General features: G+C 43.6%; 6 protein-coding genes across 6 annotated transcripts; 3 read left to right on the top strand and 3 right to left on the bottom strand.

Annotated features, from left to right (window-relative positions):
* Positions 1 to 1,045: 1,045 nt before the first annotated feature.
* MICPUCDRAFT_70802 (uncharacterized protein) lies at positions 1,046 to 2,006 on the top strand. The gene is made up of 2 exons (XM_003056323.1): positions 1,046 to 1,423; positions 1,591 to 2,006. The coding sequence occupies exons 1-2, from the start codon at positions 1,133 to 1,135 to the stop codon at positions 1,807 to 1,809; spliced, it is 510 nt and encodes a 169-aa protein (XP_003056369.1). The 5' UTR covers positions 1,046 to 1,132; the 3' UTR covers positions 1,810 to 2,006.
* Positions 2,007 to 2,392: 386 nt separating this feature from the next.
* MICPUCDRAFT_49422 (uncharacterized protein) lies at positions 2,393 to 3,331 on the bottom strand. The gene is made up of 3 exons (XM_003055934.1): positions 3,113 to 3,331; positions 2,561 to 2,984; positions 2,393 to 2,500 (listed from the first exon to the last, which is right to left on the bottom strand). Exons 1-3 carry the CDS (start codon positions 3,187 to 3,189, stop codon positions 2,495 to 2,497), a joined length of 507 nt encoding a protein of 168 aa, XP_003055980.1. The 5' UTR covers positions 3,190 to 3,331; the 3' UTR covers positions 2,393 to 2,494.
* A 718-nt stretch (positions 3,332 to 4,049) lies between these two features.
* MCM9 (minichromosome maintenance protein) lies at positions 4,050 to 6,593 on the top strand (the record flags this gene model as incomplete). The annotated part of the gene is made up of 3 exons (XM_003056322.1): positions 4,050 to 4,199; positions 4,260 to 4,300; positions 4,358 to 6,593. The coding sequence occupies 3 exons, from the start codon at positions 4,050 to 4,052 to the stop codon at positions 6,540 to 6,542; spliced, it is 2,376 nt and encodes a 791-aa protein (XP_003056368.1). The 3' UTR covers positions 6,543 to 6,593.
* A 105-nt stretch (positions 6,594 to 6,698) lies between these two features.
* Positions 6,699 to 7,943, bottom strand: MICPUCDRAFT_49421 (uncharacterized protein). The gene is made up of 3 exons (XM_003055933.1): positions 7,710 to 7,943; positions 7,168 to 7,596; positions 6,699 to 7,058 (listed from the first exon to the last, which is right to left on the bottom strand). Exons 1-3 carry the CDS (start codon positions 7,895 to 7,897, stop codon positions 6,794 to 6,796), a joined length of 882 nt encoding a protein of 293 aa, XP_003055979.1. The 5' UTR covers positions 7,898 to 7,943; the 3' UTR covers positions 6,699 to 6,793.
* A 2,357-nt stretch (positions 7,944 to 10,300) lies between these two features.
* Positions 10,301 to 12,861, top strand: MICPUCDRAFT_24785 (uncharacterized protein). Its single transcript, XM_003056321.1, has 2 exons — positions 10,301 to 11,662; positions 11,794 to 12,861. Exons 1-2 carry the CDS (start codon positions 10,346 to 10,348, stop codon positions 12,577 to 12,579), a joined length of 2,103 nt encoding a protein of 700 aa, XP_003056367.1. The 5' UTR covers positions 10,301 to 10,345; the 3' UTR covers positions 12,580 to 12,861.
* A 1,215-nt stretch (positions 12,862 to 14,076) lies between these two features.
* MICPUCDRAFT_31409 (uncharacterized protein) lies at positions 14,077 to 16,524 on the bottom strand. The gene is made up of 2 exons (XM_003055932.1): positions 15,678 to 16,524; positions 14,077 to 15,353 (listed from the first exon to the last, which is right to left on the bottom strand). Exons 1-2 carry the CDS (start codon positions 16,019 to 16,021, stop codon positions 15,071 to 15,073), a joined length of 627 nt encoding a protein of 208 aa, XP_003055978.1. The 5' UTR covers positions 16,022 to 16,524; the 3' UTR covers positions 14,077 to 15,070.
* Between the last annotated feature and the right edge of the window lie 82 nt (positions 16,525 to 16,606).

The raw sequence follows: 16,606 nt of genomic DNA, 5'->3' as shown, positions 1-16,606 counted from the left end.
AAAGTACGAAAGTACAACTTAGATACAGTACTGTAAGTAAGTTGTGATAGAATAAAATAAGAAGGGCGGGGTTTTCCGATTCTAGTAGGCGGTCTATTTTTCACTCACAATTAGCAACCTGACCAAATGCCCATAGGAAAGAAAGATCCGCCCTCGCATTCGTATGGCAAACGGTCAGCATGGGAAGCTTCCGGAGATTTTTTTCGAAGACCGCGCGGCGCAGTCTGAAATACTGTACAGTACACGTACGTGTACCCATACGATTTTCGTCGAGAAGCTCGTCCCGTCAAGCCCGTTTCAGACCACCTCGCGCGCTTTGAGCGCCGACGATGTCTTTTTCTTGACAGTAAGTGGTACTATATTATCAAATGAACGGCGTCATCATGGTGTTGGCATCAATTACTCTCACGATGGCGATGTCATTTGCGACTGTCCCGCGCCGTCATCGTCGTATTCAGCGCGCGGACCCTTCGCGTAAAAAAAAACAAACTTCGACCGAAACCTCCCGAGATGATTTTTTCCATGTCGAGGATTTCACGAGCCGCCCGATCGATTGAGCCTATTGAAAATGATCCCCGCGCATCAAGCTGACCGCGGCGGATTTTCAAAGTTTAGGAAAATATGAGGAAAAAATTCCCCATATTTCCCCATATTTCCCCAAATAGAGACGAGGCAAGCTAGCTAAGTACGAAAGTAGCTATCTAGCTAGCTAGCTAGTACGAAGGTAGCTAGTACGAAGGTACCTTCGTACGAAGGTAGATATTAGCTACGAAGGTACGAAGGTAGCTACTAGCTAGCTAGCTAGTAGATAGCTACCTTCGAAGGTAGCTAATATCTATCTAGCTATCTACCTTCGAAGGTACTTTCGTACTTTCGTACTTCCGTACATACACGTATGTATGGACGTACGTAGCATACGTAGTAATTATTACCTTTGTACATAGTTCGTACTATCTATTATCTACGAAAGTACGAAAGTACAAAGTACTTTCGTAATATCTAGTACGGAAGTACTTTCGGTACCTAGCTAGGCCACCTACCTTCAATGGCAAAAAGGTTGTCAAAGTGTGCGACTCCGCGTCCCCGCATGCAACCTCTAGAGGTGGTGATAAAATCGAAACTAGTTTCAGTGATGTCCATCGCCATGGTTTCATCCCTTCACATACCCATAAACCGTCCTCGCGGCTTCATGTTTTCTCGAAACACTGATATGAGTGCGTCACACTTGCGAGCCGCAGAAACATTAAAAAAAAAGCGTGTCGACAGTGGGTCTTTCTGTTGCAGCTACAGGGCATACTTTCCAACTAAGCCTTTAAAGAAGAGGATTCGAGCGCAGATGTGCATGATTTCTTCATTATCGCCATCTACCTCGGGGCCGCAACCGGACGTCGAGGAAGAAGGATCGGCGCTGGACTTTCCAGAGGTATCAGTATACAAACCCCTCGGCAATATTTTCTTTTTTCTTTTTTAGAAAGGTGCCCTCTGAGTACGGCCCGCTTTCGAACCTCACACCTAAGAGCAAGCGCATCACTTCACCGCGGAAAAATCCTCACGACCGTCCGAAAACCTCTCTGAACTTAACTTACCCAGGAATACGTGCGAGCTGTGCCGAGCCGGCGACCAGATATCTTTCCTGACATGAAGGAGCCGAAACAACCAGTGCCTAAGCCCATGCCCGGCGATCCAGAGTTGCCCGATGAAGAAGAAGAGGAGGCGGAGCGCAAGAAAAAAACTGGTGAGCCAGGGACAGACCCTGAAGAAGAAGAAGAGCAGAGCCCGGCACCTCAAAAACAAGAAGAGGTCGAGTGAGTATTTTGCCTTGAACGTGCATACTCAGCATCGCATGGTTTATTTGCTTGTGATACTGATGTCTTTGGAACATTCCTACAAAATAGCTAAAAAAAGTCAGTTTTTGTTTTACGTTCGTTACACAATGTTGAGTCCCTCATACATCATATGTCAAAAAGGAACTGCTGTAAGAAATATTTTAATGAACAAGAGTATACAAGGGCACAAGCACTGCTATTTTGCTAAACTAGCCCACAAATGCCCGGAGTCACAGGTCTTTGCAAACGGAAATCAACATCACTTCAACCTAAATGAAACTGATGAATCATAAATCAGTTTCACAAGGCGCGCCACTTTTGAAGGTTGAACACCTCGCCACGTGCGTGTTCAACGTTGGCAATGAAGAAGTTAAACAATGTAACTCCTTGGCGTTCACGGCGGCGCGGCGGCGTCCCCAAGAGAACCACTGCCCACCGCCCCTAGCCCTACTTACCCTCTATCAGTCAAACGCTGCTGATATCTTTGAGAACAAAGAATACAATAAGAAGTGCAGGCAAAGTCCGCAATCTTTGGGGACTGGATGGTGCTGATTCATACTGTTTGTGAGAAGAGTATTAATGTATGATATAACATGAAAAAAAGGCGAACAGCAGTTTCTATTCTAGATGGTGAAATCGTTACAGCCTAATCTAGAAGTCACTGTAACTTAAATCTGTGTAGAACCACTTTTGTTAAAGAGTGTACAGGAAAAAAAGGAGATATTCAAGCGAACCTTGTGCAACTTCTCAGCTATCACTGCTGGATTTGCCTTGGCGACGGCATCCCTACCTAAGGCTTTGTAGTCGAAAGTGCAGTTGTGCTTGTTTGAGTGACGGTGACTTGAACAGAAAATATACTCACAGCGGCACCTAAAACCTGTAAACCCAGTACGCTTGTTGCAGGTGTAACATCTGTTAAGAAGACATTGCTCGTCCCGTTTGTTTAACTCTTTGATTTCTGGTTCTCCAACAGCAAAAGGACCGACGTCAATTTTATCCAACTCAGAGTCATCGTCAGTCTCCAGAATCGGGGTGACGATTGGCTGTACGATACGAGAGTTGCTGGTATCAAGGTTGGTTCGGATCTCGGAGTTGTCGCCAGTACAAGAAGTGCGAAGACTGTAGCAAACAGAACACATGTTTGCTGTGTTTTGGTTCCTGCGACCAAGATATACAGAAATCAACGTCGACATTAGGAAGAATGACAGCAAACCAAGAGGAGAGGAGCAAGGAATATACATCATGATCAGCTCAACTTCAAGATTCTGGGAAGAAGATATGCGCACCCGAAAAACCCGCAACCAGCTTCGCAAAGATTCGCTGACAGAGCGTCGCCTTCACTCGCTCTTGCCCGTTCAGCCATTTTTTTACGAGTAGTCTAGCTCGTAAGTCTATCCCTTCTCGACTGTTCCGGTGATATTATAAAAGTGACAGCGTCTTTCTCGCAGTTGCTGGGTTGCAGACCTCAGAGGCTGGTCGTAATTTTTATTCTAAAAATACAGATGGTTGTGGTGTTGTGGTGTACGTTGACAGCTGTACACGCAGGAGTAGTCGGGTACAACGGGTTACGTGAGCGTACGTGTGCAGTAGTACGATCCAATTTGGATAAAAATACAATAGACATCATACGTGTACACGTGTACGTGCACAACGTTGTACTGTAAACAACTTATCATTTATGCGTACTTTTATTTTTATGTACTGTACACGTACAGTACACATAAACAAATTGTACTTTATTTCGTATGTCCGTTTTTTAAGGTATTCTATGATAGTAGTCCTCTACGTAATTCGAAAAAAACCAGTTTTCTACTACCTTGGAAGTTACTTCCGTACACGTGTACTGTAGATAGCTATGATAGATATGATAACTGCTGAAATGACCCTTCGAAGCGACATGACTAAAATTGTACACGTGTACGGAATACGTGAAGTACGGAAGTACTTTCTGTACGAAAGTACGGAAGTACGAAAATACTTTCGTACGAAAGAAAGTACTTTCGTACTTTCGTACTTTCGTACTTCCGTAGCCATAGTACATGAGTCTTACGAGTCGTAGCCCTACGTGTGTAACGTTGTACCTTCGAAGGTACGGAAGTAGAGTGTATACGCGTACACGTGTACGTGTACACGTACCTTTTGGACAAGTTGCCGGGTCCAGCAAGTTGCCGAGGACTCAGAGGTAAGCAACAATGCCCTATTATACACATACTGTATTTACATATGCGGCATATGCGACCACCGCACGATCCCTTTGTACAGCCAACAGTCCCATTTGTCGTCGATACAAGTGAAGATGAAGAGGACGTCAAGATTGCCTTTGCTTCGTACCTGATCCAGCGATACAGTATCATTTTAAAGAAAATTCTTCTGGTGACTACAGTAAAATAGTATTTTCATCTGTTAATAGTTAACATAAGAAATTTCCTTCAGGAGGAAGAAAAGTTATATTCACCAGCCAAGATTTATGTTGAGTGCGTGACGAATCATCAAGACAGCTTCGATCTTTTTGATAATTTTTTTTTCTTCAGCTCCCTTTATCTTTTGTCAGCTGCGCCTCGACTTCTCAACTCACTATTCTCGAAGTCACGCAAAATTCATTCTGTATTGGACAGTGCAGCAGCAATTGCACTTGATGAAATATTTCGGGAGCAGGCTACCCGTATCTCGCTCGAAGGTGCGATTCCGTCCAAGAACTACAACACTAGACGGACAAAGACAGTGGTAAGAGTTGTTCTTGATCTTGAACGTTTCTCGTGTCCTGGGCTGAGCCCTACCCCAACTCAAGTCTCTGCACGTCACGTGGGTCGAGTGCTATCTTTGTCAGGCACTGTATTACGCTTAGGGGGTGTGAAAACTCACGAAGTTGAGTTTCTTGCTGAGTGCACGCGGTGCAGACACCGTTTCCGTGTTGCTGCTGATGATGAATATACTGCAAATGCAGAGATGCCCTCAGTTTGTCCTTCAGTAATAAGCTTGGAGAGCAAGAAGTGCACTGGCACATCTTTTTGCAAAGTTTCAGCCAATACTCCGGTGATACGCGACTATCAGGAAATGTTGATTTGTGACTCAGCCGTTCACAGTGCAACTGCTGCAGGTGCAAGTTGGTTGCCAGCAAGTCTTGCCAGGAGTTCAAAAAAAACAGCCGTAGGTGAAATCTTTGGGTCTAAATCAAGTTCTGTGTCTGATAAGTCACGGTCACTGTTAATCATTCTTGAGGATGGTATGGTCGACAAATGCCACCCTGGGGATGATGTATCCATTACACTCACCGTACATTCCCGCTGGAATATGTGTCACAGCAAACAACGTATGCAACTAGTACTTGTCTGCCGCGCGACAAGTATTCAACTGTTTGAAAAACGAAGATTTGTTCAAAGGAAAGTCAAAATCACGGACATGGCTGCCTTTACCGATTTCTGGAAGACTTACGACATTACAGCAACTTCTACGTCAACTGGCAATTTGATGAAACCTGCAAAATTGCGTGCGCTGCAGGGGAGAGATGTGATCCTGCGAAGCGTATGTCCTCAACTATTTGGTTTAGTTTCTACGAAACTCGCCTGCCTCCTCGCAATAATTGGGGGGGTATCACGTGTTGACTCTAGCAGTACAGCTAATATCCGTGGGGAGAGTCACCTGCTCATTGTAGGTGACTCGGGCACGGGGAAATCACAACTGCTTCGATACATAGCTCAGGCCGCTCCAAGAGCGATCATTACGTCTGGTATGAGCTCCACGGCTGCTGGTCTCACTGTTTCAATTGCAAATGCTGACAGCAGGGCAAACTGCTCAATCGAAGCCGGCGCCCTTGCTCTTGCGGATGGAGGACTTTGCTGTATCGACGAATTTGGCTTCATACGGCCTGGTGAACTCACTGCAATTCATGAGGCAATGGAACAACAGACTCTTTCATTTGCGAAAGGAAGAGTGGTCGCTACGCTGCAGACCCGTTGCGCTGTCGTGGGCGCTTGTAATACAAAAGGTTTTGCACATAGTCTGTCTGCTTCTCTTGTCACGAGTACATCTTTCTCACAGCCACTTCTTTCTCGCTTTGACTGTGTAATGATTCTTTCAGATGATCGGAATGAAGATGCAGATCGCTTGCTTTCGACTCACATGATCTCACTTCACAGCACCGGCACGTCAAATGAACAAATTGGAAAACGAAACTTGCAGACTGAAACAGTTCTGAAAACGGCAAAACTAAAACTGGATTTATTCACGGCGGAACCATCCAGTTCTGAGCATGAGTCGATACGACATGATTTTGAAGACATTAAAGACGACACTGAAGCACGCTCTACTAGACCTAAGTTGTGGCCCCTTGATCGAATTCGGTCCTATATCGCACTTGTGCGTTCTAATATTGATCCGGCTATTTCTACTGAGGCTGAAGCTCTTTTGCGAGGTTATTACCAGATGCAGCGCCGGAAAAAGGAAAACATCTCGGGGCACCCAACCATTCGTTTACTTGAAAGTTTGATTCGTTTGACACAAGCACACGCGCGACTATTGTGGATGGACATGGCGACAGAGCGAGACGTGGTGGTTGCTGTGAGTCTTGTCGAGAATTCGTTCTCTCAGCCGTTAACTTCAAAGTCTGCACAAGATCCCACTCTCTATTTTAGAGGTTTTGTTTCAGACCAGGAAACTCACCAACAGAAGTTGCAACTTCTACAACGAATCAGTGAAGAGCTTGGCCCTACATGGTAATATTTGGTCAAGTGTCGTGATTTTTGTGAAGAAAATTTACTTCCTTTCCCTACCTTGCAAATTTTCGCTCTATCGAACACAACTACAGAGATTTTTATGGCGGACATTTTGTCAGGAGAAATCTGTACCAGCGATGTTAGTTTCGCACGAAAACTTGTTTAAATAATGATAGTGCTACAATACTATAGCTCTAAAGTACTGTAGGGCTGCCGGTATTCTTTTTAGGGACACCGCAAAATACCCTTCTTATACTAAGCAGCTTCAGCTGTCGAGCCAGGGACAAGTATATGTTTCAGCTGCCCTGACTTGTACAAATCTTCAATAATATCATGCCCCCCTAGAAGACTTCCTCGGTAGTAAACTTGAGGTATGGTTGGCCAGTCACTAAAGTCCTTCAAGACGTTGCGGAGGTTGTGGTTGTGGCGCTCATCAAGTGTATCAACAGTTTCGAAGTCAACAGATAATTCTTCTAGTATTGCACACACTCGGTATGAAAAGCCACATTCTGGTTCCTTTCTGAAGTAGAGATCCCCTTACGCCACAGAACATATTGCCGTGTACGAACGAAACAAATAGACAGAGTTATACAAAAGGAAGAAGGCATTTAACACTTATTTGTCCCCACCTTGTCCCCTTAATGAACGCAACAATGTTATAAGACTCAACTATTTCTCTGCATAACTGGAAAACCGTGCTGTCGTTGACCTGGCTGTTGACACCGTTCGTAAGCAATATATTAATCTTTGGCGGAAGGTGTTTTCTTCGAGACCACTGCGAGTTCCCTCTAACATTGCCTGGCGGAAGAAGACCTCCACTAACTGCAAGGTGTTCTTGCATCCATTGTTTCCACAACAGTTGCAAGTCAGCCTTCGTTGCACGAGGGATAGCTGCAAACCGCAGAAACCCGCAGTAACGAGGCATTTCATATTTATGTAGCTTCACGCTCGAAGATATCTTCCGTGAAATGCCAATATACTGAATCTCCATGGTGGTGTTATAGACAGCATATATACCAGGGTGTTCAGGGAAGATCACCTGACTAAAATCAGCAGCACTGAGCGCAGTGGCTCAAGCGCGGGGGTAGTTGAGAACATCGAAAGGATTTAAGTATGGGAAATTCGAACACAAATATTCCCGGAGTGTGTGCTCTCAATTTCATGTGCGCACCTCAACGAGACGATAGGAATTATTGACGAACCTTGATACTGCAGCTGGTCGCCTGTTGCCGAGCGAACTTTCCACGAATATGAGGGTAAATGGACTACTCTGCAACCTCGACAAAAACGTGTATTCCGCGGAACTGGACATCGATGAAGTGCGGTCGCGACGCTAAAATCGGAGGATATTGTTGTCATCAGGAAATAGCCCGAGCAAAAGCTTCGGGCGCAATTTATCCGCGCGAGACTATTACTGTTCTCTCTGGCACGCACATACAGTACACGTAAAGTTGTATAATTTGTCGATATGTACAGTATGATGATAAACGCATGAATGTATCACACGGAAGTAAGTTGACAACTTATTACCTTACTGTAGTTCTAGGTACCTTCGTTCGTACTTTCGTACTTTATTTCGTACTCTACCTTCGTATGTAGATATGTACTTTCGAAAGTACACGTACCTTCGAAGGTACCAGCTAGCAGGGATAGTTTAAAGTTTACTTAGTTTTTCGAAAGTATGATACTTTCGTATTTATTTGTGCGGGTCGGGCGAAATTAGACCGTCGATTGTGAGTTAAAACTGCAGTACTTTGAAATACTTATTTATTTATTTTTTTTCCGGCAGTCATGTAAGTTGACAACTTATTACTAAGTGTCGAAATTTTAGTAATTTATCCCCTGCTATGTACTTTCGTACGTACGTAGATAGATTTATTTGTGCATTCTTGTATCATACGAAGGTACAATAATGTACAACGCGCGTTACTTTCGAGATTACTTTCTATTCCGTACGTAGCTACGTACGTAGCTACGTACGCAGCACGGAAAAAGATATCGATTCTTCCGGAAGTACTTTCGTACTTCCGTACTTCCGTATGTACAGTACGTACAAGTACACCTGATATCTTCGTATGTATGTAGCAGTTATGTAGATATGTACTTTCGTACGAAGGTACTTCCGGAAGTACCTTCGAAGGTACGAAAGTACGAAAGTACGTGTACTTCCGGAAGTAGCTATTAAAGTCCATTGTATTTCAACGTATCCTATTCAATGAAAAAACGTTGTACACGTATGGAAGTACAACTATCCTAGCTAGACTAGACACTGAATAGACATACAATGTATATGATGTACGAAAGCAACTTACTTCCGTACTTCCGTACATAATATTCTCTTCGAAGGTACGGAAGTACTAGGGCCTACTGTACAGTACGTGTAGTTGTACACGTGTACTTCATAATATGATTTTTATAATCTACCTTCGTATCCGTTATCAACCTTCGAAACTCCTTCGAAGGTACACTATGAATATTGGACACGTACTGTAGGGCTAACGCGGTGCTGCGACGTGTACAATATCTATTTGAATAGAATAAAATCTTCGTACGTACTTCCGGAAGTACCTTCGCATTATTCTACTGTACATACTGTAGCTCTTTACACGTAGTCTATCTCTATCACTATTTATCTCCGGGAATACTTCCGGAAGTACAACTAGGGCCTACACGTGTACATGTACATGTTTGGACGAATAATTTATTAGGGCGATGATAAAATAAAAATAAGTTGCTTGTTTATAATAAAGTACAACTAGACAACGTGCACGACTCGTATACATAAAAATATGTACATCCGGAACTGCAATGGTAGACTACACGTAGGGATATTTTTTTACAAATAGTCTAGAAGTCTACTATCTTCGTACGGAAATATACTTCCGGAAGTACGAAAGTACTTCGGAAGTACTTTCGTACTTTCGTACTTCCATAGTGTAAAGCCTGTACACTGCACAGTATCGGTTGGCCACAAGATTTGGACCTTCTAGTCTACTACTTTCGTACTTCCGAAGGCACAACTTCACCGCGTCACATGCACAGTAGGGCGGATGTAGTTTATACATTTGTAAGTTGTTACGAGCGTGTAATTTTTAATAGGGCTACAGTACAACATATCCGATGCCATTATTAAAATACAGTACAGTACACGTACAGTACACTATGTATTCAAACGTATGTATGTAGCTATTCATCTTGTACAAAAATACTTAATAAGTTGGTTTTGGATATAAAATACTACTTTCGTATAAACAACTTAATAAAAAACTGTATATTATGATAAGTGCAGCTAGCGGCTTGCTATAACAGCTTTATCATATTATTTATATTTATAAGAAAGGTGTTTGTACACAATGTATGATATAAATCAACTTACTGTATTAAAAGTGTACTGTATGGACATGTGAACTTAATAAAAATATTACAATATCATAATAAAGTTGACAACTTATTATTACACGTACTGTACGTGTACATAGGTAGGGCTATTATTATTATTTCAGTTATTATTTCCATCAGCGGCGGTCTTGAATCCAAACACTACAGTACGTGTACACGTAACGGTGTGTACGTGTACAGCTGTGCACGTACACGTACACATAATTACCAACTATTTTCTGCAACGTGACTACTGTACAGTCTGTACACGTACGAAGAAACGAATTAGAGATCGCAAACGTGTACAGTACGCTGTACACATAAATAGAGAGGGCTAGTTAGAAACCGTGTAGCTACCTAGCTAGCTAGTCACTTTTCGGTCGAAGTTTTTTATTCTGCCTGTTGAGCGTGTTCCTCACAGCGCCGAAAATGGAGGCGCATATTGCTGTCAGTAGAAATCAACACTTTCCAGTGCAATTAAGCGACCCTACTGACTCAGTTGAGCGCGCTCATCGAGCCGGCGATGCACTGCAAGTCAACCCATTCACGCACAGGCCGTACTCCGAAAAGTACTTCGACATTCTAAAAAAACGAAAGGATCTTCCTGTGTGGCAGCAACAGAAAGATTTCGTAAACATACTCAAAAAAAGTCAGACTCTCATTCTTGTGGGAGAAACAGGTTCCGGAAAGACAACACAAGTTCCCCAGTTTGTTGTTGATGCAGGCTACACTGTGAATGGTAAGCTCTGTGTCTGTACACAGCCTCGCCGAGTCGCGGCAATGTCAGTTGCTCGTCGTGTTGCCGAAGAGATGGATGTCAGCATCGGGCATGAAGTTGGGTATTCTATTCGATTTGAAGAGGTCACAGGGCCAAAAACTTTACTTAAATACTCTACCGATGGAATGCTCCTTCGCGAGGCGATGACGGACCCTTTACTCCGTCGTTACAGTGTTATCATAATTGACGAGGCCCACGAGCGAACACTCGCTACAGACATACTTTTTGGACTTCTCAAGGAAGTCCTTCTCAAACGAAGGGATCTGAAAGTCGTGGTTATGTCTGCTACACTTGAAGCTCAAAAATTTCAAGGATACTTCTTGGATGCACCTTTGATGCAGGTGCCGGGAAGACTACACCCAGTAGAGATTTTTTACACCGAGAATCCTGAGCGTGACTACTTAGAGGCTACAATCCGCACGGCAGTTCAGATTCATGCATGTGAGCCTCCTGGAGACATTCTTGTATTTCTTACAGGAGAGGAAGAGATAGAGGATGCCTGCATGAAAATTAAACGCGAGGTTTCAAACATGGGGGACAGAGTTGGTGACATCATGGTCGTCCCGTTATATGCCAGTCTTCCCCCTCAGCAACAGCAACGTGTGTTTGATGTTGCACCATCATCGCGTAATACACGAACAAGCCGCAAAATAGTTATATCAACCAATATCGCGGAGACCTCCCTCACTATCGATGGAGTTGTATATGTGATTGACCCTGGGTTTGCCAAGCAAAAGGTTTACAATCCACGCATTCGGGTGGAGTCTCTTCTTGTGTCGCCAATCAGTAGAGCATCAGCACATCAGCGAGCAGGCCGCGCCGGACGGACGTGCCCGGGAAAGTGTTTCCGCCTATATACAGAGACTTCCTTCAAACGTGACTTACAGGAGCAAACATACCCCGAGATACTGCGTTCGAATCTTGGCTCCGTGGTTTTGCAACTAAAGAAGCTTGGGATTGATGACTTGGTTCATTTTGATTTCATGGCAAGGATAATCTTGAATATACTTTTTAAACGGAAAAAATAGATAGTTCTTCTGGTTTTGTTCTTTTGGTAGAGCCTGGTCTGCTTTTTTTAAAATGTATTTTTACTGTTGAGCCCTATGGCAAGGACCCCCCCGCCCCAGAAACTTTAATGAGGGCACTAGAACTTCTGAACTATCTTGACGCACTTGATGACGAAGGAAATCTTTCACAGGTGGGATTTGTAATGAGCGAGTTTCCTCTGGATCCGCAGCTTTCAAAAATGTTGTGTGCATCACCTCAATTCAACTGTAGCAACGAGATACTGTCTATCGTTTCGATGCTATCTGTGCCGAATCCGTTTGTTCGTCCTCGGGACCAGCAGTTCGAGGCCGACGAAGCTAGGTCTCAATTTTGCCACATAGATGGCGATCATCTCACTTTGCTTAATGCGTACCATGCTTTTAAACAGAATGGCGGAGATACAGGATGGTGTCACAAGAATTATCTTAACATGCGTTCATTGAAATCAGCTGATAATGTCCGAACTCAACTTGTCCGCCTTGTCTCTCGCCACAATATAGCGGTGGTATCCTCAGACTTCACTAGCAAAGATTATTACCTTAACATTCGAAAAGCAGTTTTGTCAGGATATTTCATGCAAGTAGCACACCTCGAGCGAAGCGGGCATTACCTTACTGTGAAAGATAATCAGTTGGTTTCATTACACCCTTCAACTTGTTTACAGCAAAAACCAGAGTGGGTGCTCTACAATGAATTTGTGCTAACGACGAAAAATTACATCCGAGTTTGCACTGAGATTAAGGGAAACTGGCTTTTAGATATCGCTTCTCATTACTACGACTTATCCAATTTCCCAGAGTGCGAGGCCCGACGGGTTCTGGAGCGCCTGTGCTCTTGAAGGAACATATTTAGACAGAGTGTGGCTAGCAGATTTTGAGTGTATCGACGCGTCGCGGAATTGCGAATCATTCTCACCGGCGACGGTGGCTTCAGTGACGATCCCATGATGCCAGCGGCGCGAGAACGTGCTCGAATCCCCCTTTCAAAAGCTCAAAGTTTAATAAACAGAGCACGCGCGTACAGACTATGATGCTGTATCACATTCTGGAAATTTGCATTGAATTAGGCCTTGTAGGTGATAGGTGAAAGTATGTACATCTAAAAAAAATACTTTTCTCTCTCGGAGCCCGTCCAGTTCAGTTGTTTTCCAGGGGAGCACCCGGTTGTGCGGGCTTGTTTGATAGGCGTAACAAACCTGTCAAGAAGAGGGGATTTATAACGGGGTAAGTGCAATGATAATACCTTTGTAGCCCTGGCTAGCTAGGGCCTGAAGCCCTGTTCTGTACCTTAGACTAGCTAGATACTAGCCCTGGTATGATAAATTCACGATTTTTTTATTGTACATGTACACGTGTACGTGTGGTAGTAGTACGTGTACTTCTGAGTTATAATTTTACCCTCGTTTTATTAATAGTCTATGATAGTCTAGCTAAGGACCTTCGTAGCTATCATGCATGCATGACTCATGCATGCATACATGCGTGCAATGCATTACATGCGTACTCCGGAAGTACATAGGTACATGGTACGAAGGTAAACATCTACATACTGTAAGTTGTTATCATAACGCGGTACTTCCAGAAGAACATATAAATAGTTCTAAATAAAGCTACATAAAAAGGTGCGTTTAATTCATTTCTATGGCTAGCTATGTACATAGCTACATACTACCTTCGAAGGTACATAACTACATATGTAGTTATGTACATATCTACCTTAGGTACATACCTTCGAAGGTACTACGTACATACCTACATAGTGAACTTCCGGAGGTACTTACGTACGGAAGTACAACTTAGGCTGCCTATTAAACCACTTAAAAACTTAAATTGTGGGTACAAATAATGGGCTATCGCTTGATCGACCATTCAAACTTGTACCTTCGTATGAATATTTCCATTGAGTGTTCGCCCGTATATCAGTCAGTTACACGTATTCGCTTGCCTTCGGTCGTCTGGCTATTTCATCACGATTTACGGACATAAATATACAGTAAATCATGAAATTTTGAAATGCAACAATATAAAAAAGGTCATGATGCGGTAATTTAAAATTTCCATACCAAACGTAAGTTTACTTACCTTAAGTACGAGAAATTTGCATTTGTAAAAACGTATTTTCGTGTGCGCCAACGCCGTGTCGCGGCGTCGATCGATTTGAAACTTCGTCACGATGTTGTGCATATATAGCTTTTGATGTCCTACTCGAGAGTTTTTGCAATTTCAAAGAAGATCGTAAAAGCGGTCTTCCGATCCTTCACCGACTTTTATAGCGCACGAAAGTACTTTCGTACTTCCGTACGTTTTTTTAAAAAACCCAGAATGCGCATGCAAATTTTATTCAAACTTTTTATAATTTCACATACTGTATGAAGCTATGAACAGTCAGTCACGAGAGAAAGCTCATAATCCGTCACAAACGATAAAGTGCCCCGAACTTGAATAAGTGAAGTTGTGTTGCGGAACGGGGGTTATTCTTCTTCAACGGTTTGAACTTCAAGTCACAAAGAATACGCGAACGTTCGAGGAAAGCCTATGGTACTCAGTGCTGTCAACGGCATCCTCTTGGAGTGTGACGTGTCCACCCAGATATTCTTGTTCAAAGTGAACGACAAGCGATTACCGTCAGAGCGCTTCATAATCCAGATGCTCGATGCCACCCATGTTCTTGTTCAAAGAAATTTATTGGCTCAAGTCGAAGACCACGTAAAACAGTTTCGGTAGCTTTCTCATTTCATCCCCGAGTTCGGAAAAACGACTGCAACAAAGCATGGTTGAGTTTGGATTGGGAATCGATCATGCTTTTGACCTAGTGAATGGTATTTTGGGCGCCATTCTAATCCTTACAGTGGATAGCCTGGAAACGATGTTCGGTGTCACTGATCTCTGATATTCAAAACAATTGAGAGCGTGTAACGAAGAGTTTTCCACGCAAGTCAAGAAGAGATATCCTGAATATGATCTTCAGCTCTGAATTCCATTTCGAATCTGGTGATGAGTTTCAAAGTGTTGACTGCTCAAAACAATCGTATTGTAAGATTCTTTAGCTTTGAGTGAAGACAGTGGAATTGCCGAATATGACACTAAGACTGAATAGTCAAATCAAACTCGCCTATTCTGGAAGGCAGTTGACAAGTCTCGGTCCGGTATATAGCATGTGCTTCTCTTACGATCTTTCAGAGTGAATAAAATGTACGTCAGGTTACTGTTTATACGATCTTTCCGTGTTATGGCAGTGTATTTACTACGGATATCGGATTGCACTGCTGGCTATGCTCTAGAAGCAGATGTGATTCCGACCACGCACGTTTCAGCGTGTGCTGCCGATTCTTAGTCCAAGTCCGGAAGTCTTGCCACGACAACCTCGTCAGGGTTGATCCGTACAAATGCTGAAACATGTAGTGAACCAAGTGAACCATCTGCTCCCTCAAGCCATTCAGCAACTGTTTTTTTGTCATTTAGCACAAACTTTTGCTTTACCAAGCAGGTCTCCTCGTAGAACTTCGCCATCCGTCCATCGAGGATCTTTTCGAAAAGCTTCGTAGGTTTGCCTTGATCTGCAAGTTGTGACCTCATCAGTGACAGTTCCCTGTCCAAAACTTCAAGAGGTACACTGCTAGGTTCAAGGAAATAAGGTCTGGCAGCGACGACGTGCATTGCGACTTTGTTTGCGACAGCAACAGACGTGGTACTTGCATTCCCGCCTTTTAACTTCACCAGGGCCGCTTGCCTTCCTAGTCCATGGTTGATGCTTCCATGGACATATATACCAATTACTTCATCTGCAGGCTTCGAACCGTTCGTAATATTGTCCTTGAACAACACGCAAGCTTTGCGCAGGCAAATATTTTCACGCAAACTCATTGCCGCTGTCGCCAAAGCCTCGCCAACATGTTCGTTATCGTTCACCGGTAGTGTCTCTAGGTCACTCGGAGACAGCTCGATGACAGAACCCGCAGATTTGCGAGTAATCTTCGGTACTGATGCCATTTCTACCGCAGCTAAAACTTTTTTGACAAGATTTTGAAAGATGTCACTACGAGAAACGAAGTCTGTCTCAGTATTGATTTCAACTGCTGCAGCAAACCTGTTGCATTCTGAAATCTTAACGCCCACAAGTCCCTCAGTAGCTTCGCGTCCCGCCTTTTTTCTGTTCGCTGCCAGCCCACATTTTCGCAACTCGACGAGCGCAGTCTTCACGTTGTAACCTGTGGCAGTAAGCGCTTTTTTAATGTCCATAAGCGGGGCACCAGTCTTCTTGCGTAACTGTGAAATATACATTAATTTAATTAAGTGACAGTCTCCATGTGTCTCAACTCAGCTTATTCAATACATCTCGTAGGAATCAAAAGAGGTATTCAAGCGACGCGTCTCACGGGAAGATGCGCACCTCCTTTATCGCATCTAGTTCACCAGTATTGCAGGTCTTTGTTCGTGCGAAAAAGAACTGAGCGAGCTTCACGGCATTGCCACTGCCAGACACTTTGTCAAAATATTTTGACGTGAAAGACATTGCTGTAGCGCTTCGACTCTTTTCACGACGGATGGGTGCAGTATTACTTTTAGAAAAAGTCTAGGGTCCGCTTTACGAAGGTATTCTGGATTTCAACCAGGTGTGGAGCTGTGGACACCTTAAGGTCACGCTCCGGTATAAATCAAATTTCCCGTGCCAAAAGTACGAAATTTATATGGCGTATTCAGTATAAGTCGCTAAAACGTACTTTCGTGCGCGCCCACGCGCCGTCGCAGTGCTGATTGATTTAAAACTTAGTCACGATGGTGTCCATCACGCAGCTTATGCCCTCTCAAAGTTTCGCGATTTAAGAAGTTCGAGATAATGTACTGTAGTACGAAAGCACTTTCGTA

This window comes from Micromonas pusilla (assembly GCF_000151265.4).
Source record: "Micromonas pusilla CCMP1545 genomic scaffold MICPUCscaffold_2, whole genome shotgun sequence".
Lineage (NCBI taxonomy): Eukaryota > Viridiplantae > Chlorophyta > Mamiellophyceae > Mamiellales > Mamiellaceae > Micromonas > Micromonas pusilla.
Note: the sequence above shows the minus strand (reverse complement) of the source record. Positions and strands in the feature narration are given on the sequence as shown.